Source organism: Lynx rufus, unplaced genomic scaffold (genome assembly GCF_022079265.1).
Source record: "Lynx rufus isolate CCGP_SWC_20201006 ecotype Redwood Valley unplaced genomic scaffold, mLynRuf1.p SCAF_16, whole genome shotgun sequence".
NCBI classification, from domain to species: Eukaryota; Metazoa; Chordata; class Mammalia; order Carnivora; family Felidae; genus Lynx; species Lynx rufus.
The window spans coordinates 53,729,443-53,754,606 of record NW_025814830.1 but is presented as its reverse complement, the minus strand read 5'-3'; the positions used below and the strand labels follow the sequence as shown (position 1 = coordinate 53,754,606).

At 48.9% G+C, this 25,164-nt stretch overlaps 1 protein-coding gene across 1 annotated transcript in view; it reads right to left on the bottom strand.

The window, feature by feature from the left end:
- The window catches only part of USP10 (ubiquitin specific peptidase 10), a 70,355-nt gene extending 56,527 nt beyond the window's left edge, over window positions 1–13,828 (bottom strand). Inside the window, exon 1 of the mRNA XM_047078852.1 lies at window positions 13,637–13,828. Within this exon, the coding sequence (XP_046934808.1) occupies window positions 13,637–13,828 (192 nt within the window). The remainder of the gene's footprint in view (window positions 1–13,636) is intronic.
- Window positions 13,829–25,164: the final 11,336 nt, after the last annotated feature.

Genomic DNA, 25,164 nt, shown 5'->3' with positions numbered 1-25,164 from the left:
AGTAAGGTCACTCCAAAAGCCAAAATCAGGTTGATCAGAAACGCAGGCCCTACTGTCTGCCTCCCCATTTGCCAAAATCCCATTTCACTGTCAAGGCTGTTCATCCCTCCCTTCCTTCACCCTCTGAATTACTGCTGCAGAGCCTCGCACGTGCACCTCGCAAGCACTGAGCACGTAACTGCACGGCTCAGGACGCGCCCGGCAGCTTCCTACACCTCAGTTACAGGCTTGGTCACCCACTACCTACCCAGGGTAAGAGCACCAGTTATCTTCCTGAACATCTGTAGCAACAGCTAAAATAGCTGGCCTTCACCAAACATTAATCAGCTTATTGACAAACACTTTATGAAAAGATCTTTCTCAATCTTTTCCAAGTAGTTCACACATAGAACTGGCTTCTGATCAAACTGGTACAAAGTTTTAAAATCCAAACATGAAAGAACGTCATGTTTGGGGCACCTAGGTGGTTCAGTCAACTGAGTGTCCAACTCTGGATTTCATGATCATGGAATAGAGCCCCACACTGGGCTCCACACAGAGTGTGAAGGCTGCTTGGGATTTTCTCTCTCTCTCTCCCTCTGCCCCTCTCCCCCTGCTCGCACACACGTGTGCTCTCTCTCTCTCTCGAATAAAAATAAAAATATAATAAAAAACTTATTTTCGGGGCACCTGGCTGGCGCAGTCAGTAGAGCATGAGATTCTTGATCTCAGGGTTGTGAGTTTGAGCCCCAATGTTGGGTGTAGAGATCACTTAAAAATAAAATTTTGGAAAAAAAGCCCTTCATGTTTTAAATTACCACTAATTACTTAATATTACTTAGCAAAATATATCTTCTCCTCTACCCCCCAAATAACCAATGAATTAAATGTATCTTTCATATATTAAAAAATAAATAAATAAATAAATAAATAAATGTATCTTTCAGTTTACTTTAATGCTTTAATTAGTTCTGGGAAATAAGGTAATTCACAACACAGAAACAGCTAAAAAATGTATCCAAAAAATGTCCATCACTGTTTTTAGTATGTGTAAAATATAATTTGTGAATACACCACAGTACTTAAAAATAACACTGAGGAAAAAGTTTAATAATGGAGAATACTCACAAGTGGGGGAGAAAAAAAAAAAAAAACCTTCACTCAACAACATACAGTATAATCCTATTTCATTAAAGAAGAAAGTGCATTATTATTATTACATATGTTACAACAAAGCTGCCTGGTTCCCTCTGCATCCCATTTCAACTGGTCACCCAAAGCCTTATTCGGCCCCCATGGCCTTTTGTGCTGCTCAGCTGGTCATGGGAGCACCCCACTGCCCCTTCCTGCCTCCAGGCTCAGCCTCCACCCTCCAAACCACATGTGGCCACCACGGCACTTTCTCCAAAATGGGAATCCGATTCTGGTCCCTAGGAGCAGCCTATCACAACCGTTCAGGACAAAAAGCCCCAGCAGAGCACATAAGAGCTCAGCGCCTGGCACTCATCTACCTTCCCAGACTCAGGGGCCAAGGCTCCCCACACCCCAGCACAGCAGTTCTCTCCGTGCACGCTGCTGTGCATGCGCATGCTGGGCCTCTCGCATCCGGGGCCTTCTCTGGCCTGGATGACCTCTGACATCATAGAACACAGTTCCAGAGTCTCAGCTTTACCAACTATTTTCCCAAAAAACCTGCTGAGTTACACACTCTTGATTGTAACAGCTGATTAGCCTCTATCTTACATGCAACTGTGAACTTCCTCAATATATGGACTGGGCTACATCTCTCATTAATTTGTACATCAATATATACTCACTGAGCACTGATCATGTTCTAAGCCCTGGAGATGTATCGATGAACAAAACAAACAAATCTCTGCCCTCATGAAACTTATGCTCAGCTCTGACATACAATTAGGCTCTCCACCTGGGAAGCTGTTGGCTCTGTGGCTCTCGAATTGGGAGAGTTAACGGCACTGGCTCTGACGGGATCAGAGGATCACTGCCACGGCCTACTAACAGGGCATGGGAAAGCTGTGCTAAAAGCACTGTATTTGCATCAGTAACTGCCTTTTGATCTATCTCAGGACTACGTTTACTGAGAAACAACCCAGAGAATTAAACAAAATACTTTATGATCTGATATACAGATCAGTCGCCTGGATTCAAGGAACTACACAACAGAGATAAAGAAAGCCATGAAGACCCTTAAAAGAAGCTCAGGTCGCCTGTGCATTTTTTTTTTTTTTTTTTTTTTTTTTTTAGCAAAGTCTACACCCAACGAGGGGCTTGAACTCACACCCCAAGACCAAGAGTCACGTGTTCACTGATGGAGCCAGCCAGGCACCCGCCCACTCGTTCTTAATGCAAAAATTACAACCAATCAGAACACTTCATGAGCAGCTCATCCTTCTTATTCAGGACTGGCACTAAAAGGTATTTCCACCAAGGACGAATTTGTCCCTCACCGTTCTGCACGCTGCGGTGCTAATCTTCATGCCCAGAACGAGAAACCCCACAACAAACCCATATGCAGTCCTGAATGTACTGAATGTACTGGACATTTCCTCCAAGTGGCCCCTCTGTCAAGTAACTTACCCACTGCACACACCACAGAGGCGAGACCCTGTACTGGCAGTGGAGGTGCTGGAGGAGAACCAGACCTCAAGAAAGCCTTCCTGTGCCACCAGGTCACTCCCGGGATCCTTACTCTTACTTCAGAGCACCTGAGACAGCTCGAGTTAGACAACCGACCCGTGCTGTTCTCCTCTGCCAGGCAGGGCCCCGTCTGGGCACAGGGCCCACACAGGGCCCGGAAGGCTACAGGCCTCCACGAACAGCTGACCCTCGGAGGAAAGATAGGGCATCTACAGAACCAAAGTCCACGGGGGCCTCAAAGCTCACCATGCACATTGCATGTAAGGCAGTCCTTTCCTTTTTCATAGGAAAGTGAAGGACTGACAAAGCTAACTCAAACCTATGTTCCCACCCGAAAAGAAATCAATGTCCAAGAAACAAAATGATAATGTACTTTACTTTCTGTCCACCTTAACAAGAAAAGAAGTCCATCTGTTCAACTTGTGCCATAGGATAAGAGGCAAACTCCAAACTCAGCTGTGGTAATTGTTTCCAAAACTAGTCAATGCTAGGATATTGCTACAGTGTCACCGTGTGTAGTCAGCTAAGTTTCCAGCCAAAACTACTGCAGAGACTACTGCGAATTATATATATGTACATACATATATACGTATATACATATATGTATACACATACACGTATACATATATATACACATACATATACGTATATATGTATATGTGTGTGTGTATATATATAAATATAAAATCTATCTCCTACCTCTTATCTCCTTCTCATTTACCTCTAGTCCCAGAAAAGTAAATGTTCGTTCCTGACCCTCAACTCATACCATATAGCCGTGGCACGTAAAAGGCAGGGGTTCGATAAGGAGAGGGAAGGAGCAGTAATTATGCTCGCACGTCTGTGGAAAAGTGGAGGCAAGAATTTCCTCAACGGACAAATCCGTGACCGGCAGCAAAAAAAGATGGCAAGAATTTCTGATGGCAGACTGGCTTAATGCCGTACACACAACCTCAGACAAATTTTGACTACGACCAGACCTGAGAACAAATTAGAAAGCTCATCCCAATTCACTGGGACATCAGATGGTCACGGCTGAAATGAGCCGTGGTGCAGTCTGGGCCGCTTCCACCCCGTCCCCTACATCCCATCCACAATGCAGAGCACAGGGGTCAGCAGCGGTGCGCCTCTCTGGCTTTGGAGAGTGTATTTGTACTCAGATTACTTCTCTGTAACTGTGCTTTGCAACTAACACACCCCATCCAGGTCCTGGCACACAGCAAGAGCTGGATAAACGCTGAAAAGGAATGAATCAGGAATCTCCTTCTGAAGACCCAATGGGACAGATCTTCAAAGTGGCAAAATTTTCAGGCGTCTCGTGCTGGTTCTGTCCCCACAATCCGTTCTACTCGGTGCTAAAATTAGATCTTATCACCTCTCACAGTGGTACATACACATGTATTTTGGTTGTTGTTCACACTCAACCTAGACTGGATAAATTATTTTATCCAAAATATGATTTAGCTAATCCTATTCGTGGCAACGTGTTCAATGGCTTACGTGAAACAAACTGGAAACAAAGCCATGTGGCGGCTCTGAAACCTGAGCCGAGCTGCGATACCCTGGGGGGAGCTGTCCTAAACCCAGATTTAGAGGCCTGCCCACAAGGAGCCCCAGCAAGTAGGTCTGGATGGCCATCAGGTGATTTGACAGAAGACTAGGACCAAGGGTCCCAACCTAAGAAATGCTATCATATGGGGGCGCCTGGGTGGCTCAGTTAGGCATCTGACTTCTGCTCGGGTCATTATCTCGGGGTTCGTGAGTTTGAGCCCTGCGTCGGGCTCTGTGCTGACAGCTCGGAGCCTGGAGCCTGGAGCCTACTTCGGATTCTGTGACTCCCTCTCTCTGCCCCTCCTTTGCCCACACTCTGTCTCTCTCTCTCTCAAATATAAGTAAATGTTAACACGAAAGAAAAAAATACTATCACATAAAATGATTCCGAATTTCTAAAATCTCCTATAAAAAAGACTGAGGAGGGGCACCTGGGCAGCTCAGTCGGTTGAGTGTCCAACTTCAGCTCCGGTCACGAGCTCACAGTCGGTGAGTGTCAGACTCGCTGCTGTCAGCACGGAGCCACCTTGGGACCCTCTGTCCTTTCTCTGCCCCTCCCCACTCGCACGCGCACACTCCTTCTCAAGAATAAAAACATTAAAAAAAAAAAAAAAAAAAGGACTGAAGAAAAGCATTTCAAAGTATTAACCTCAGAAGTCACCTCTGGGTCATGGGATATTATGAGGGACATGTTCTTCTTATATTTTATTTCCTAAGACCATAATGAAGAAACAAATGTTTGTTTTTAAAGGTGCCCCCCCCAAAACTAAAGGGAATAATGTCCCCACATGGCCTTCCTAACACTCTATCCAATCAGCACTGAGGACACCCAAAAGCCATTCGCCTTGCATTAATCCGCCTCAGATGTCCCCAAAAGAATGCCCTGCTTTTCCCCCTCCAAGTTCTGGGGTTCAAGATGCGCGGGGTGCTGACGTGAGCACAGAGTACGCTCCCGGATCTGGGCGACAGCCGGAAGAGGGACACCTCTGACAGCCGGGAAGTACCACACCTGGCCTCCCGAGGCCGTCGCCACGGGCAAGGCTGGCACAGAGCGGTGCCACCACTTACTAAAACCCGTGGTCTTGTTCCGAAATCCTGTGGGTTCTCACAGACCCGCACCTGCTCACAAGACCCACGGTGTCTGCGGCTTGGCCTCTCTCAGGGTCCCTCACCTCGCCTCTGACTCCGGTCCCACCCGTTCCCCCCACACAGCACTTCAGCCACAAACCTCTTCCGGGTCCCCACACATGCCTCAGGTTTTGGGACTCTGCTCCTCCGCCCGCCGTCTCCCAGATGCCCTTGTCCTCGTGCTCCTCTGCCCAAATGTCACCTTTTCAGAAGAGACATCCTCCCAGCCTCCCCTGACGCTCAGCCTCGCTCTCCTCCTGTTCAATCTGTCTTACACCTAAATACCTTCTAAATCATGCCACTGCTCTACCCTGCACTCTCCCTGAACAAGAATCCAAAAGCCCTCCGGCCTCATCTCGTGGCCCCCGTGATCTCGTTACAACGTGTCTACTCTGCACAGGGCGGTCACAGCGTGAGCCCACGAGGCAACTCGATCACGTGCTTCCACGGTCAAACGCCGGACGGCCCCCTCCTTCCACATTTTTCTCGGCGTAAAGACGGTAACATTCAGGAAACCCTACAAGGTTGGGCAGACCCCTGGAGGCCTCTCCTCTCCGGCACGGAGCTCTACACCTACGTGGGCTTTCTCCGAGTCCTCTTAACTGCCCTCAACTCGCTCCAGCCACGGGGCCGGTACACCCGCGGCTTGCACGGTCCCCAGCTGTGCATCTCAGCTAAGGCACCCCTTCCAGGGAAAACTCTTCCCCGACCCTCCCGGGCCACACCAACACGCTGCGTTCCCTTCCTCTGGGACACACTTCTCAGTCTGGAACGACACGGCCATTGCTGTGATTATCTGACCAGCGACCGTCTCCCTCACCAGACAGTAAGCTCCCTGGTAGGAGGGACAATGCCCGCTTTTGCCCATCACCCCATCCTCAGTGCCTGGTACACAGTAGCCACTCAATAACTACTTGCTGAGTGAACGAACGAAAGTTCTTGGCAATGATCTCCACACTTCTGTTGCAGGAATTACCACCGCAAATCAGGGTTCGCCAACGAGCCTGTTTCTCTCCCCCCTCCCACTCCGTGAACTTCTAAAGCACAGCAACTGGCTCTTCGGCTCTGCGTTCCTAATGCCCAGGCGCCAAAAATTTTGCTTTGAACAATCACAAAAGATACAAAGTCCTTTATACGTGGTTCTGAATAAAAGTGTCTGATAGCCTACAAATTAATTCCAGCTGAAGCAGAACGCTACCCTTGGAAGACCTGATCTTGCGTTTTATTAGAGTCAGAAGTGGTGGAATGCCGTCGTCTCCGGGGAGAGGGACCCGAGGTGGGCAGGGGGAGAGTGCTTCATCTTCTGCCACTGTAGCACGTTGATTGTAAAACAAGGGGGGAGGAGAAGGCAGGAAAATCCAAGTTAATTACCGGCGCCCCCACTATTCACTCAGGCTGATGACCACTGTCTCCAAATAAGGAAAGCTTCATCCTCTCAATAACCTTCTCTAGTGAAGAGGGGACCAAGAGACAAGAATCTGAGTTTGAGTCAGACCTCTTTTCACCGTATAAAAACTGGATGGCACGGCTGCTATAACTAAGGGGTTGAATTCTTCAAAAAGCCATTTCTTTAAAAAAAAAAAGTCTTTGGACATTTTATTACTCAGAAATCTCTAGAGCATTTCCACAGTTCTCAGTATACTTTAACCTCTAGAGTATCTGCTCCGTTCCCTGGCTAAAACAGGTAAAACGAAGAAAACTTACTATGCTTGAATAGATGCCTTCAAAAATTTTAAAAACAAGGTTTGCTCCAAAAAGTTCAGCTCAGTGGCTGTGTGGTTCGAGCAGACTGTATTACGTACAGTGAACAAAAGAATCGCAGAAACGCCACGCGGGAAAGGGGGCGGAAGACGTATATCAAACTGAGCATTAAAGGACAGAGAGAAAGAGCATGACTTCAACTTTTCACGTTAAATACTTCTGGGCCGTTGGCATGTTTTAGAAAGAGCACATCTGTACCATGTGTTTCAAAATAAAATCAATAAGGACACACCCCACACAAAATTTAGCAACTGGTAATATACTAGCAACTCTTAGTGAGATCACAGTCCTGAATCATTTCCATTTTTATTTCACTCGTTCATCCATTCTATCAACTTTCACTTAGGAGCTGCTCCGGCGGGGTCACTATGTGAAGCATTACACCTTGATCAGTCTCTTGCAGGAAAGCAGTTTGGCAAAGCAGAAAAAACAAAGGATTCAGAAGTCCAACGACCTGCTGGCAAGCCCCCAGTGATGCACGTAGCAGCCACGTGACTCCAAGTCCCACGCTGCGTGGGTCTCCCTTTTTCATCTGTGAGACGGTGATGACAAGACACCGCAGAATGGCTGTAAGGCTCAAACAAGCCATGCACTTTGCAAACCATGACACTTACACACTGCACAACACTCAAGTGCTGCTCACTGCAATTTTAATGTGTTGTAATTAATAAGTTCCTCCGCGTCCAATTATCAGATCTACCCAGAAGGTCCACTTCCGGCCTCAAATAAATATACACATATTGACAGCCATCTAAGTGGAATTACTACCTAAAATTTCAAGGGACATATTTGACAACACTGGGCAAGAATCTCAAAAAACTCTGGAATTAAATTTCACTGTCAAATCCTCTTCCATTTCCCTGAAAGCTTCAACAGGTCCTGTCAAAAGGAAAAAGATTATGACGTTCAGAAAGAACAGGGAGTGCACACATTTTAACGACGCAAGACGAAAGTCTCTCGACAGAGGCACTGCTTCACTCCGCTAGTTATAAAACGTCTACAGTGGAAGAAAGCCCCCCCAAAAACCACTAGAAATCCTCTCGACAATTATTAGAATACCAAATACATTCACAAGTTAATTGGTCCTAACTAAATTTAAATGAATGCAATGAAATTTAAAAGGCACCCCTTGTAACCAGAGCAAAGGAAGGGCATCACCGTGTTTACATGCAGACTGCAACCCATCCGGCCAAATGGCAACTCAAAATGTTCTACGGAGTCATCTGCAATGTTCCTGAACAGTTCCTATGTCACAAGGGCCATGGCTTGCAAATATAACGTATACAGACGTCTAGCTTTACTTAATGCATTTTACAACATGAGTATTTATGACACGTACTCGCAGTAATGGTAAACGACTATTTTTGTGGACAGTGAGCAGAACTCAATTGAGACACTGGTCTGAAAAGCCACCCCCACCACTTCCAGCACAACCAGCAGGTCCCCTCTTAGAATGACAGCTCCAGGGGGTGCACTGCTCATGGCACTCTGCACTCCCCACCCTGCCAGCAATTTGCATACAGTACACAGAGATGAAAAAAATTTCTTCCTCATAAAATAAGGACAAGGAAAACAAAATCTGCCACTGTCATATATGATAAGTAAGGGTGAAAGAAAGAGGCAACTAGATGTAAAAATCAAATGCCCAAGGTGCAAGAGTGGGGAGCCCAGACTTTCCACCAGGAGGCGCCTCCACTTGTAGCGCACCAGTGGTGAGAAGGAGAGTTAGATGTCCCACCAGCCGACACCAAAAACATAAACTGAGAATTGATCTGAAGATTGGCAACCACTAAAGCCGCAGACAAAGCCCACAAGAGAGGGGCCTGAGGATCACAAGAGCAGACGGCATCGGCGCGTGGACACTTGGCGGCAGGCGCTGGGCGAAGGCTACGCGCATGCTGTCGTCTAACAAATCTCCAGGAGGCCAGAAAAGGAAACTGTAGGAAAATGTAATAGGCACTAATCCCCTTTGCATCACCTTACTCTCCCAGCCCTAAACCACTCCTCCACCTCTACACCTCACCTACTGGATTCCCGGGAGAGGGCAACAGGAGAACCGCACGTGTCAAGACAGAGGGCAGAATGGAGTTACTGGCCCAGAGCTTCTGGCTTCTCAGGTCTTCTGCTGGAACGGGGTCACGGCTGAGGAGCTTTCAAACAGACAGAAACAGCCAGCTCGCAAAAGGCATACATTTCGAAGACGCCACATCTAGGGTTATGACAGATTCTACAATGTCTAATCCTTGAAACAAATACTATGAGCATAACCCACGGGCCACCTTTATGTTGCCCACACTAGTCCTTAATCCAGCCTGCAGTGACAGAGACGGTCACAAAAAGACCTTTGGGGAGATCACTTCAACAAACGGGCAAACTGCAATCCAAGCACATGTAAGTCTTTGGAAACGAACATCGACACTGCTGAAGTGGCACGAAAGTGACAAACGACAGTAATCCAATGGCCCCAGGCCAATTAATTCCATTCAAACAGATTTCTCTGTTTTGTGCCCAGTGGTTCTCGCACGGGAAGCAGTAAATAGAAATGCAGCCGCCTAATTACAAATCCAAAAGCAAGCTCTTCCTACAATTTCTCGAGTTCTTCCTACAATTTCTCATACTTCAGTGTGCGAGCAGCAAAGTAACAAGTGTCCTCGACAACCACCTTTAATGATCCTCTTGAAAAACCAGATCTATTAACAGCAAAAACTCACATGACAAATCAGTACAAACGCAAAAACGAACAAAAAATTAGCCTTGATGTGGCTGATAATTCAAACACAGATGACACAACTTTTCCCAAGTTCCTGAATATCATACACGGGCAGAGAAAACGTGCAACAGGTTTGGCATGAGACGATCGCTACACTTTGTAACCCTTTCCTCCTGTAAGTTTTCCCATGTCGAGCACTATTAGATCACGCCAGCTCCACATAAAAGTGCACTGGAATGCAGGTCCTAACTTTTGCTCTAGAGAGGAATTGAAAACGAGGCAGGTTGGCTTAGCGCTCACTGCAATTTCGGTAAACTGTGGTCCCACCAAGACGGACCCGAGTGCACGACGCACCTCGTCTGCACTGCCGCTCGGTACGTCACTGAGGCGACCGTCATTTCACCAACTTGAAACCCATCCAGTCGCAGAACAGGTTTGAGTTTCTGCTGTCGCTGTGCAAAGGAAAATCAGCATCTCCAAATATCCTGTATTTCAAATAATTGTGTTTGCTTCAGCTGCCTCACTACGAGGTTCCAGTAAAAATGTATCTTTTGAGAAATACTAACACAGCGGTCAGTTATAAACAGATAGACATTCCACCACACGGGGACACTCCACCATATGCTGTAAAGCGGATCCAAGAGATTCCATAATGTAAAATGTGGGGCCCCATCACTGCCAGGTAATGCAAAGACCGGAGTGAGCCTGCTTCAGGGCACCAGGACAGGAAGCCACGTGATATCCAAATAAAGTGTAGAAGGCATTACCAGGGGGGATTTCACTACAACGACCACAAACCCACAAACGATTCCTGGTTTAAGGAAGGACTGGTCAGTTCACACTAATTACCCCAAATCATTTCATCAGACAACAAATACTCACAAATTAAGAGATGTACTTACACTTCCATTGTCAAAGTTCATCCTTTATACCTGTTAAAATGTTGAAAACTATTGGCATTAGAAATGTTTCCAAGGGGCGCCTGGGTGGCGCAGTCGGTTAAGCGTCCGACTTCAGCCAGGTCACGATCTCGCGGTCCGTGAGTTCGAGCCCCGTGTCGGGCTCTGGGCTGATGGCTCAGAGCCTGGAGCATGTTTCCGATTCTGTGTCTCCCTCTCTCTCTGCCCCTCCCCCGTTCATGCTCTGTCTCTCTCTGTCCCAAAAATAAATATTGAAAAAAAAAATTTAAAAAAAAAAAAAAAAGAAATGTTTCCAAGTTTTCCACTGGTTCACTTCAATCCAGGGAACAGGGTTCAACAATCATATGGAAATAGAATATAATCTATATAAATTTTCAAAATTGTAAGCATAACAATCCAATTTTGTTTTATTTTTTAAAGTTTATTTATTTATTTTGAGAGAGACAGAATGAGCAGGAGAGGGGCAGAGAGGGGGGGACAGAGGATCCGAGAAGCGGGCTCTGTGCTGACATCAGAGAGGACAATGTGGGACTCGAGCCCACAAACTGCGAGATCATGACCTGAGCCGAAGTCCGACACTTAACCGACTGAGCCACCCAGGTGCCCCAACAACCCAATTTTAATATAAAACCCTTACTGTTGATTTGTGGTTGTCATTCCCAATTGTACACAAGTAACACGCATCTCATGATGCTTAACACATGGTAAGTGATCGGTAACTGTTGAATTAATGAGTGAATGACCAGTGTCTCTGCAGGGCTCTTGCTCAGCCTGGGGTGCCTGGGAGGCTCAGTGGGTTAAACGTCCGACTCTTGATTTTGGCTCAGCTCATGATCTCACGGTTTCGTGGGACTGAGCTCCAAGGCGGGCTCTGTGCAGACAGCACCAGCCTGACTGGGATTCTCTCTCCCTCTCTTGTCTGGCCCTCCCCTGCTTGTGCACGTGCTCTCACTCCTGCTTTCGCTCTGTCTCTTCCAAAATAAATAAAATTAAAAAAAAAAAAAATGTTCAGCCTGATGCAAGCAGGATACAATTACCAAATCTTGTCACATTATTTCATTACTTGTTTTCATTACTATTCTTTGAAAAAGACTATGAGAAATCAAACTATTCTTTTGCTACCTTCTCCATGCTAGAACTTAAAAGCACTCAAATTATACTTAAAAATAAACGTATTAAAAGAATAACCTCAAAGAGTTGCTAACATTTATGTTCAACTGACTTTCGCCACTGCGGTTTTCTAAAAATGGGTATAGGCAATATTGTTTGAAACGTGAATACTAGGACAATGAATGTAAATGAAATTACAATTAAGTTTATATATCGTCACGGCTAGTTATCATTTAAATCAGGTTTGCATTGTAACTGGTGCTTATGATGATGGACTGAATTAGGGGTGCCTGTAGCGCACGCAACTCTTGATCTCAAGGTTGTGAGTTTGAGCCCCACAGTTAAGCATAGAAATTACTTAAAAAAATAAAATCTTGAAAAAAAATAATAATAGAATGAATTATGGCTAAACATGCCTTCACTTCAAAATCACTACGAATACATTACACGTTCGTTCACAATGAATCGCGTACGTGTTCATACCAATTTTAACAATGAGCTATACACGTTTATATTTGAGAAAAAGGCAAATATCAAACCTCTTAAGAAAACAAAAATCTTTCAATTACACATTTGTAAAAAATTACTCAAATGCTAAGCCCCCTTTTTTTTGCAAAGAACCATAGGAAATACTCACAAAGTAGATGAACAAGTGAACAAGAAGTTAAAGGGAGAAACTTCTGCAAACTAAAGTATCAAAAATTTGACAACATTCCAGCCTCCTGTAAGATCTCATTTAAGAAAAAAAAAAAAAAGTTTTCGCGTTTTAAATTTCAGGATAGGCATTAATCTCAACAGCTATTAAAATCGACTTCATTTCCAAAGGGCGAGAAACACCCAACAGTTCGCAGAGGCGATCTACCGGCCACCAGTTCTCCCAGTAGCTACTTTGTTTCACTTTCCCACATTTCAATACCAAAGCACACTGGGACGGTATAAAGTGCAGAAATTTCTAGGGATTAGATGTCAAAAAACCAGCGGTCGAAAGCAAACCTGAAAGATAATACCATAGGAGCAACTGTAATACCCAGAGTCATTGAAAATTGGGGGGGGGGGGGGGCCAACTCTACACGTACACCTCCCCAGAAGAGAAAAAGGTGCGTCTCACTCTTTCCCTCCACTATGGAATCATTGTAAATGGTCCCTAAACTTCGGCTGGTGCTGTGACACGGCGCGTTAGCGTCAGCCAGGCTGAGATGGGTTCATGCAAAAGATGTCACTCAGATGCAACTCAAAGTACGGTCCTGGGGACTTGATTTCCACTTTCCTTTGCAACAGTAACCGAAGGCTGTTCCCCAGTGACTCGCGTCCCCAAACCAGAGAACCAGCAAGCCCCCCGCGGTCAATCAAGCTGAGGAAGCGACCTTTGGGGGCACGGGGGCAGCGGGGCACCCCCACGCCTTGGGGTCCCGCTCCGCGCCCAGAGGTGACCCGAGTGCCTGGAGAGCCCCGCCGCGGCGGGGCCTCTCGAAGCCCCCCGGCTGCCTCTCCCGGGGCGCCCAGGGCGCCCCCCCCCACCTCCGCACCCCCGGCTCCCCCGCAGTCCGCCCGGAGGTTAACCCCTTCGAGACCCCCGCAGGCGGCCCGGCGCCCCTCCCCGCTGCTCCCCGAAGGCGGGCCCCTGCTGGCTCCGCGCGGGGCGGCGGCGGGCGGCCGGGGCGCGGCGGCGGCGGGAGGCCGGGGCCTAGTCCGGGGCAGCGTGTCCCGGCGCCCTCCCCCACTCCCACACGCTCGCTCCGGGCAGGGCGCGCCCGCCCGCCCCGGGGCCGCCCGCCGCGGCTCGGGGCCGCTCCCGCCCAGGGCGCGGGCCGGCAGCTACCTGCGGGTTGCGGAGGGCCATGGCGGCCCGTTTCAATGAGCCTCGGCGCTCGTCCGACTCCTCACGCTGCTTCCCCCGCCGCCGCCATCTTCTCGCCCGCACATACACACTCGCATCGGCCGCCGCGCCTGCGCACTGGCCGCGCGCCGCGGGGCGCGGGGCGGCCGGGCGCGCCGGGCGCCTGGTGCGCATGCGCGGCCGACAGGTGGGCGTGCGCGGCGGGAGTGGGCCTGGTGGACTCCGAGCCCGCGCCCCTTCGCGGTGCTGGCCGCGGGGCCGCGCGCTGGGGGCCCCGGCCGCGGTCCCGGAAGGAGAAAGGGCGGGGGACGGGGGTAATGATGCCAAAGCGCCCGGCCGGCCCGGGCCTCTCACCTGCTGGCGGGCCTCCGGGGTGCTGGGCGTGACTCGGGACGTCCGGAGCCCGGAGCCGCGACCTGAGGCCGGCCCCGGGCGCCGAACCCCAAGGTCTCCCTGGGCCGGGGTCTCCCAAATGAGCGCCGAGGGCCCGGGAGGAGCCTCCCCTGCTCGTGGTGATAACAGTTCCGTGCATTCATTCATTTATTCACTGTTCATCCCACAAACGTTGCCTGAGCGCCCACTCTGGGCCACGCCTATTGCCAGGCAGTGGCGAAGACTCAAACGCACACGTAAAGCGCTTAGCATCGGGGCCTGGCACCCGGTGAGCGCTCAGTCCGTGTTGCCCGTTACACACGTGCAGGCACGTACGCAGACAAATCGACTTTGGGGGCACGGATTCCAGACACAGTGAGCCCCCTACCAGGCCACGCACTTAACCATCTGGTTGGGCCTCCCTTTCTAGGTGAGTGATTTCAGACCTGTTACTTCCCTTTCTAAACCCTTCTGTTTTCCTCCCCTGTAAAGGAGACTCATACAATTTCTGAACTCACAGGATTTCTGGGAAGGCCCTATTAGATGAGTGTGAACAACTTGGCCAACTCTCAAAAGCAAAAAAAAAAAAAAAAAAAAAAAGTAGCTTCTGTGATTCTTATTCACAACCCTTATCCCTGGTCTCGCTTGTTCCACGAACGTGCACGGAGAGAACTTGCTATTGCCGGACCCCGTGCCAAGCAGCAGAGGTCAACGGTATGATCCATGGTTCCATTTCAAGACCGAGGGCCTCGCCTTCTCAAAAATGGGATGCCATGAAAAATAAATCAGGGAGAGGGAGGAAACTGTTCTAAAATGAAAGAGCTAAAAATATAACCAAATACAGTGGGTGAATCTTGATGGGATCCTGATGTGTTTTTTAAGCCGGTGAATATCTTTTGACAGAGAAATTGGAGTATGGCCCGGAGATACAGAGGCGTTCAGTGAATTATTGGTAATTGTCGTGGCATACTGATGATATTATGCTCACGTGAGAGAATGTTCTTATTGTTAGAATATGCCTCTGAAGAATTTAGGGGTCAATGTCACAATGCCTGTGAGTTATTTTTTAATGGTTCAACAAAAAACAGCGTATAAAGACGCACAACTGTACGTGGAAGGCAAATGAGGCGTATGTTCACAATCGGATCAAAGGGGTACCATCAACTTTTCTGTGCGTTTGAAAAATTATATAACAGAAAGCTGGGGAAGCAATATAATATTGTATCCATGCTCTGCAGAAAAATAATACATGCGCATGGATAAAGACAAAGGTGCGTGAAAACCCACTGGTGTCTTGGGGTGGTTGATGTCTGATTTTTATCGTAACGGTGCTTGAACAAAAAATAAAAATTATAATAAATAAGACCTAATTCTAATCTTCAAATCACTCATAGAGATAATAACACACGGTTTCTCGATACAAAGGAGTAAATAGTAAAGAGAAAATATCAACAATCATCATGGGCCCTATAGTGCTGAGCAGGCCCTGGTCCTTGCGATGCGTTTAGGGACATTGGAGGAACCCAGAGTCAAGATAGGCCTGGATTACAATCCTGACTCCCCCAACTCACTGGTTGTGTGAACTTCAGCAGTTTACTTCACCTTTCCGTGAATCTTTTGTAAAAAGGGGTACCATGGGCAAAATAACGCCAGCCCCCCTCCCATCCCCAAAGTACCCACGTCCTAATTCCTGGAATCTGTGACTACATGACCTCATGTGACAAAAAGGATGGGATTAAGTTGAGGACCTGGAGAATTAAGGACCTTGAGAGGAAGACAGCTTTCTGGATTATCTGGGTGGGCCCCTTGTAAGCACAAGGGTCCTTACAAGGAAAAAAGGGAGGCGGCACCAGAGGGAGAGTGGGGAGGGAGAGGGAGATTGCTTTGAAGATGTTACGCTGCTGGCTTTGAAGATGGAGGAAAGGGCCATGAGCCCAGGAATGCACGCAGTCGCTAGAAGCTAGAAAATGGAAAGAAACAGATTTTCTCCTACTTCTCCCAGAAGGAACAGAGCCTTGACCACACCTCGATTTTCGTAAATCTTCTGACCTGCAGAATTGTAAAATAGTCATATGTAAACCAGTAGATTTGTGGTCCTTTTTTACGGCAACAACAGGACGTTAGTTAACACGGGGGATAAAACCACCACTTTGCAAGTATGTTGCCACGAGGACATGAAATAATGGTCCAGCACATGGAATATCGTGCCTGGCACTTGTTAACGATCGTTAACATTTGGAAGATGTGCATAACTCAGTGAATCGATATTTTCCATATGACACATGTGGGATGTTATAAAATCATGCACGAGTAAAAAAGATCCATGTAGAGCACAAGATAGACTGATGGATTTCAATCTGAGTACAATAAAGTTCATTGATATGATTTCACATGCCAATTTGAATTTTCCCTTAAGAAATCTGTCAGCTTTGGGCAGAGCAACGAAGAAAGATAGCCACAATTATCTGCAGACCTCACTTGTTAAAAAAATGAATGGGGGCGCCTGGGTGGCTCAGTCGGTTCAGCATCCACCCTCAACTCAGGTCACAGTCTCGCGGTCTGTGAGTTCGAGCCCCGAGTCGGGCTCTGTGCTGACGGCTCGGAGCCCGGAGCCCGCTTCGGATTCTGCGTCTCCCTCTCTCTCTCTCTGCCCCTCCCCCGCTCATGCTCTCTCTCTGTCTCAGAAATAAATAAACACTTAAAAAAATTTTTTTTAATGAATGAAGTTAAAAAATGAAAACATCACTCCTTTTGAGGAATATACTTTTTAGGACAATACCCCTCCCTCCCTTCCCCCACCACATTCCCTGTGCGAGGCTGGATTTTCTCCATACGCTTCGGTCAAAGCAACATATCGCAACAGACCGAATTCGGCAGCAGATACGAGAACCCAGCTATTTTCTTATTAAGCCAGACGTTAAAGAGCTTTACAGAAATCCACCATACTGCCACTCTCCTCGCCCAAATTATTTGCCTTGGAAAAGAGTTATTTTCCACTTTAAAAAAAATACGTTATTTTTATGTTGATATACAATGAGTTTATGATTATTACATTATTATACTTATTTTTAAATGTCTCAGTTTTCATTCCCCCCCCTTTTTTTTTCTGAGAGACAGAGAGAGAGAGAGGATCCCAAGCAGGCTGACACGGAGCGAGAGCCCCCAAACCATGCGATCGTGACCTGAGCTGAAGTCAAGAATTGGACGCTGAACTGACTGAGCCCCCCAGGGACACCTCAGTTTTCATCCCTAAATAAATAACAACAGACATAACTTATAAAAACAAAGGCTTTCTGGAGTCCCGAAGTAAAGCAGTGTGAGAATGACAGCCCCAAGGTACCAGGCTGCCCGGAACTTTCTTTCCCCTCACCCACTCAGCTCTCTGAGAAGAGGTCACGGCCACTCTGGCCCTCACGGCCACCTTCCGTCCTTCCCTCCTGTTAGCCTGCTTTGTTTTTCTCTACGGAACTTCCCACTCGCTGACAGTCTGGAAGGGCTGCTATAACAAAGCACAAACCAGAGACTTAAGACCCCGGGAATGTGTCCTCTTACGGTTCTGGGGGCCGGGAGTCTGGGATGAAGGTGTGGACAGGCTGGGCTCCTTCTGGACGCTCCGGGGACCGTCTGCTCCAGGCCTCTCCCCAGCTTCTGGCGTTGGCAAGCCTCGGCTTGTGGCCGCGTGGCTCCCCTCTCTGCCTCTGTCGTCACGTGGCCCTTCTGCTGTGGGGCTCCTCTGGGCCCCTTAATAAAACCAACACAGAGGACTTTTCATCCAGAGCCGATTGGAACCCGAGGTTGCCCACTTGAGCCCCCAGCTGCGGCTCACGGCGCAGGACGCGTTACGTGAAACCTGCTTAATGCTACCCATCAAGGCCGCACTCCGGCCCGGCCGGCTGCCCTGGGAGCACTCGGGGACCCAGACTGCCACCTCCCAGCCCGTGCCCTTGCAGTGGTGCCCATATCTCCTCTCGTTGTCCTGCCGTCGCTCTCATTTTGGGTTGGCAGTCGTGATCGAGTGGACGTATCCGTGCAAAGCAGCAGCACACCCACCCACTGTCCCTCTGTCCCCCACACCTGGCACCACCCCAGGCGGGGATGTCCCCGTCGCCAGGGGAGACACCGGTAAGGAAAGCGGAGACAAGCCTGCTGAGAAGGCACCGAACGCTCACTCACAGAAGGCTCACTGCCATTCTGATTTTCCACTGATTTTCCGGAACGTCCAGCGTGTCCTGCCGGCCTCAGAGGACCGGGCCCGGGATCGGCCCAGAGACGGACGTGCCGGCGACTTCGGTCTCATGAAACGAGCCATTAACCACGGCACCTTCGCATTAGCGAGGAGTTCAGGCGGCAACGTTGCCATTTAATGCCCTTCATTTGTCTCCGTCCCGTCGCCCCTGCGAGCCCTTCCTTCCCCACTCGGCCAAGCACAGCTTCGTTTTTCATGGGCTTTCGTCCAACTTAGGTTTTTCTCTTCCGCCAGACAGGCAGCTCGGAGGGGGAAAGAAATAATCTTCAATCTCCTGCAGCCTACAAAAATAAGTATCTTTTCTACTCTAAAGGCAAGATTAATTATTATGACAAAACCAAGAGATTTTGAAAAAAAACAATCCGTGACCCCAGCACTCCAGCACAAATACTATGACTTCTCAATTTTTTTTTTTTTCTCCCGAAGGCTGTTAACATGGATGGGACTGGGGGCACCTGGTTGGCTGAGTCGGTTAAGCATCTGACTCTTGGTTTTGACTCAGGCCACGATCTCACAGTTCGTGGGTTCGAGCCCCACACTGGGCTCTACTCTGACAGTGCAGAGCCTGCTTGGGATTCTGTCTCTCTCCCTCTCTGTCTGCCCCTCCCCTGCTCACGATCTGTCTCTCTCTCTCTCAAAAATAAATAAGTGAACATGAAAAAAAATTAATGAAAATAAAAATAAATTATGGGGGGCCTGGGCGGCTCAGTTGGTTAAGTGTCCGACTTCGGCTCAGGTCATGATCTCACGGTTCATGGGTTCGAGCCCCACGTCGGGCTCTGGGCTGACAGCTCAGAGCCTGGAGCCTGCTTCGGATTCTGTCTCCCTCTTTCTCTCTGCCCCTCCCCTGCTCACACTCTGTCTCTCTCTCAAAAATAAGTAAACATTAAAAGAAATTTTAATGAAATAAATAAATAATAAAAATAAAAATCAATTAAAAAAAAAAACATGGACGGGACAGGAATCTCCAGAGTGGACTTTGGGGTCCGATGGATCTGAGCTCAGCTCCTAGCTCTCCGTCCGCTCAGCCGCTGGGGATCCGTGGGCAAGCCCCCTGCTGGAAGTCTCCGTTTCTCTTCTCACAGGGTCGGCAGGGTTAAACAAAAATCCTATCTGTCTGCTAGAGTGGGGTGAGCTGAGGATCGCAAAGAGGCGTCAGCCAAGGCGTCCCAAGCAGCCCATACCCACCGACCCCGCGAGGGTTGCGGTGGGGCCTAAGCAGGTGGAGAGCAGCTCGGTCCAGGAAATGCTGGAGGAATCCACGTAGTACCTGGAAAGCCGGGCTGGACCGGCCGTGAGGCTTGGCAGAGAGGATGCTGGAGAGACAGCCAGGGGACTGGAGGCAGGTCGTATAATGACGTCTACCGTGTACTGAGGGCTGTGTGCTGGGCACTCGGATTACATTGTGTATTTGCATCAGCCCACTATTTATTCATTTGGCAAAAGTTCATGGGGCTGCTACCATTCACAAGTATTAATTTAGAAGCTGGAGACCGACGGGAGGGAAAGTGACGCGAAATGTATCCATGTACCGACTGCACGCACAGATACACGCAGGTTCTTAGCTCATGCTGTCGGTGTAGTTTGTTTCCAGAATGTCACCGACGCTGAGGACACTGCCATGAAAGGAGTGTTTCTTAACGCGTCTCCATCTGACTTTACTTTTGATTATTAATTGAATAAGCAACAACTGGGTGGCCGGCGAGCACAGTTCAGCTGGGGGATCACCCAGGGGTTTCCTGACAGCTGTGACTTCCCATAGAGGAGGCCACGTGGCACTGAGGACACAGAGCAGGAGACTGATCATCTTTTGTCCCGTCACATGCTGCTCGGCCAAAGCCGCGAGGTTCCCCCATTCTGCCCCCACAATTCTGAGGCTGCCCTGGGGAGGTGAGGTCCACACATGCCTTGCTTTCTATGAGAGCCTCAACTCTAGCATGATCCCTGACCCGTGGTGAGTGTCCCACTAATACCTAATGAATTAATGATCAGTTGGAGCCCCAAGAATATTAGAACCATAAGCTAGAGTCTCCAGACAGGGAGGCAACAGCTTTGAGCCTTGCGAGGCTCACGCTTTCTCCTGAGCAGAGATTCTCTTTCTTCCGAGCCACGACCGATTAGATCTCCCAGACGTGACGAGGTGACCCAGCTAGTTAGCAACGGAAAAATTAGCCCCTCGCACCTTGGCTGGGTGATAGCAGTACCCTATAATGCAATATCCCACCACTCCAACCTGCCGCTTCCGTCTAACCCCGAGGCAGCGGCCAGAGAGCCTGGCAAAACTCACACTTGATCCTGTCCCTCCTCTGCCCGGGACTTGCCACGGGCCCCCACCGCTCTGAGTAGAAGTCCACACAGTGACCTACGAGGCCCTCCACGATCTGGTCCTGACCCCCAAATCCTGTCCTCCTTCCCCGACACCCTCTCTTCTCTAGCACACCAGCCTCCCTGCTGTTCCTCCTGCCCCAGGACATTAGCACTTGCTCGGCCATCCGCCTGGAATGTCCTCTCCACCTGTCTGTTCTCTCTCACGAGGACCTCCCTGGTTGCCCTTGATAAAGTGGACCCTACCCCCAACACCGTCTATCCTCTTTTTTGTTTCTTTTGTCTCCTTAGAACATATCCCTGACATGCCATATACTTATTTTCCTTAACGCATGTCTTTCTCCCCAAAACGGAAGCTCCATGAGAGCAGAGACGGTTAGGGTATGTTCATTCTAATATCCTTACAGCCTAGAACAGCGCCCGTCCCATAAGTGTTCAGACACCAAGTTTATGATCAATGTGCTGATTTAATGAGGCGCTTGGCTAATGAATGCAAATGGGGGTCTCCTGAGGGCCAGGACAAGTCACTTTCTTTGGGGACTTCTCTGGAGACATAGGGAGGATGTCCCCAAATCTCTAAGAATCTCTTACCTCCGACGACTGTTACCTCCAAACATCAAGATTTTGACTACGCATCCGATGGTTCCAAAACATGGTTTTGTTGGGTTGTTTTTTTTCCCCCATTTGAAATGTGCTCTAAAGCAGGCTGGCCTTTACTGCCACCACACTCCAAGTCACCCTGGGGATTTCTTCCTGCGTTAACTCCCCCCAGAGCCATCTGTGTGGAAGGTTACAGACGGCTGCCAGCTCTTTGACACTGTGCCCTGAGACACGGAGCCAGCGTCCCTGCCCTTAAGTTGCTGGCCCCGTGACTTGCTTGACCAACAGAGCGCGGCACCAGCCCCGCTTTGTAAATTCCAAGGCTGAGCCTTTCTCTCAAGTACTTGGAGTGTTTCCTCACGGAAACCGTGAGCCCACGATATCATGACAGATGATTGTCTTAAGCCACTATATTTCAGGCGATCTGTTACGCAGTCATAAATAATCAAATGCCCCCGGTCTGTTGGGGCTGCGATGACAGAATACCGTCAACTGGACGGCTTGTAAACAGTGGAAATGCATTTCCCGCAGTTCTGGAGTCTGAGACGTCCGAGATGAAGACACTCGCGGATCCAGGGCCGCCTGGGGAGCTCAGTCGGTTAAGGGTCCAACTCTTCATTTCAGCTCGGGTCATGATCTCACGGTGCGTGGGTTCGAGCCCCATGTCGGGCTCTGTGCTGACAGCTTGGAGCCTGGAACCTGCTTCGGAGTCTGTGTCTGCCTCTCCCTCTGCCCCCCTTCTCGTTCTCTCTCTCTCTCTCTCTCTCTCTCACACACACACAAAATAAATAAATAAACATTAAACAAATAAATAGTAAAAAAATTGGAAAAAAAAAAACTTCCGAGGGAAAAAATAATAATAAATAAATAAAACCTCCTGAGGTGTTTTTGCCTCTTGTATTTACTTATATTTTTATTTTTTAAGTATTACACATTTTTTTTTTAATTTTTAAACTTTAAAATTTTTAGTTTTTTTTTTTTTTAATTTTTTTTTTCAACGTTTATTTATTTTTGGGACAGAGAGAGACAGAGCATGAACGGGGGAGGGGCAGAGAGAGAGGGAGACACAGAATCAGAAACAGGCTCCAGGCTCTGAGCCATCAGCCCAGAGCCCGACGCGGGGCTCGAACTCACGGACCGCGAGATCGTGACCTGGCTGAAGTCGGACGCTTAACCGACTGCGCCACCCAGGCGCCCCATTTTTTTTTTTTTTTTTTTTTTTAAATCAGAAGCAGGCCCCAGTCCCTGAGCTGTCAGCACGGAGCCCGACATGGAGCTTGAACTCACGAACCGTGAGATCATGACCTGAGCCGAAATCCACAATCAGTCAGGCGCCCTGACCCTACCTGACTGAGCCACCCAGGCGCCCCTACCTGTGTGTTTAAAACAATGATGCCAGGGGTGCCTGGGTGGCGCAGTCGGTTAAGCATCCGACTTCAGCCAGGTCACGATCTCGCGGTCCGTGAGTTCGAGCCCCGCGTCGGGGCTGTGGGCTGATGGCTCAGAGCCTGGAGCCTGTTTCCGATTCTGTGTCTCCCTCTCTCTCTGCCCCTCCCCCGTTCATGCTCTGTCTCTCTCTGTCCCCCAAAAAATAAATAAACGTTGAAAAAAAAAATTTTAAAACAATGACGCCAGATCCCATCCTAGACCGAGTCGATCAAAGTCCCCAGGCATGGGCTTGGGCACAGGTGTTTCATGAAACTCCCCCCGTCCCACGCTGTTCTAGCAGGCACAGCCTGGGATGAAACCCGCTGCGTGGGCTCTCCGGCCTTGGCCATGGCCTCACTGGCTGGCCAGCCGCTAGAGGCCACACGATCTCTCACAGCTCCATAGCTTAGCAGTGCCCTTCCCTCTGTCTAAAACACCCTTCCCTGTCCCTCCAGGCTAGCAAAGTCCTATTGACTCACTGTGGGCATGCCAGTACCAGCATTATTGGAAACCACACAAGCTTGGGATTCAGGTAGATGTGGGTCTGACGCCACAACAAGCGATTTACTCGTTTTGGAAGCGAGGGAGACAGAGACAGAGGAAGAGAGAGGCCTGATCACTAGAGACAACTCACGTTTCCACGTGAACTGAGACCCCCCCCATCTTTAAACGTTCGCTACTTTGTGAGGTCTGTTTCGTTTTCGTTTTTTGAGAGAGAGGGAGAGAATCCTAAGCACGCACCGTACCCAGCGCAGGGCCCAACACGGGGCTCGATCCCACTACCCCGGGATCGAGACCTGAGCCGAAATCAAGAGTCAGACGCTCAACTGAGTGAGCCACCCGGGCGCCCCTAGACTTGGGCTACTTTGGACTGGGACTGTGTCACGTGCCACAAAGGAGCGCCATGAATACACTGTTGCTATTGTTGTGCACCTATCATTTCAGGAGGTTAAAGCCACGACTTCATGTGAATACACCGCGAGCCATGTCAGAGGTTTACTCAGCTCACAAGTGAGGGAAGCGGCAGGATGGGAATTGGGTTCCGGGAAGGACAAGAGAGACTGACGTCGATGAGGTTCATGAAAGAAAGAAAAAGCCATCGGTAACTTACTGATACTCAACAAGCCCTAAGAGTAAACAGTAAGTCAAACACGACGACCTTTCCCTAGAGCAGCAAACCACCGTGGCCCACATGGGTGACCAGATTTTCATTCTAGAAAGATACCTCAGGCATCGACAGGTAAACCATCAGGGGTAGGGGTGGGAAGGCGGTGAGGTTAGAGAAACACAAAAAGATGGGAGGACTTGTAGCTAGTTTAGAGCCTGTAACTGAATCCCAAGCTGGAGCCACTTTGTGAACTCCTGGATGCAGCCATACCTGAAGCTGGAAAGAATTCACAGACTTCCCAATGAAGCCATCCCGAAAAGGATACTGGAGAGAAGGTAGGTAACGGGACAGAATTGGAAGATATTGAGCTGATGGAATCCAGCAACTGATGCACCAGGTGACAGGCAGCCAATGTTCTCCTGTAGCCAATGTCGCCATATTTTTGATTTGTTGGACTGGTTATATGGGGCAGCCCAGGAGGAGGTGTTTATCTGCACGTAGAACCTCTCTGATTGCTTCCAATATGCTGGGAGAGAGAAACATCGGCCAAGGGAACGACAGTGCTCTTCAAACACAGTATACACGTCTCGTCTTTCTCTTCACTTCCATCAACACGCTTTCGCGAACACCACAGCCGAAGTTAAGAACACACTTCTACTGGCAACGGCACGGCGGCTGAGCTCTCCTCGCTTCTGAGTTAAATGCTCCCAGGCTTAAACCACGCTAGCCCTGCCCCCCAACAAGAATTTTACTCACGGCGGTGAGGAATATGTCTGAGACATCGAATGCAAAGTGCTTTGCACGGTGCCTGGTATGTGCTAAGGGCCTCCTCAGAGGTGGGGGTTTTGATCATCCTTCTGGGGACGCCAAACAGACATTTTTTGACTAACTGGCTTGTGACATGGATTACTTCCTTCCAATTTGAGATGCTTTTTTTTTTTTTTTTTAATGGACGTTGAAAGAAAATAAGGCATAATTTCCATTTCATAGGTAATTTCTATGCGGTGCTTGCTCTAGGATTAAATAAAGGGATTTGCATGTAAGATAATATTGCTCCTGTTAGCACTACTGATATATCAGCTATATGATAATACTGACTTTAACTTCATGGGTAGATTCTGGGGATGGTAGTCTTCCAGGAGGGGGAGAGGGACGCCCCACCACCCTCCATCGCTGGCCCCACGAGTGCTGTGACCTCAGAAAAATGGGAAGGAGAATCAGAGGTAGGAGACTGAGGCTCCAATCCTACTTTTAAAAATCCAGTTTCTCGGGGCGCCTGGGTGGCTCAGTCGGTTGGGCGTCCGACTTCGGCTCAGGTCACGATCTCGCGGTCCGCGATTTCGAGCCCCGCGTCGGGCTCCGTGCTGACAGCTCAGAGCCCGGAGCCTGTTTCGGATTCTGTGTCTCCCTCTCTCTGACCCTCCCCCGTTC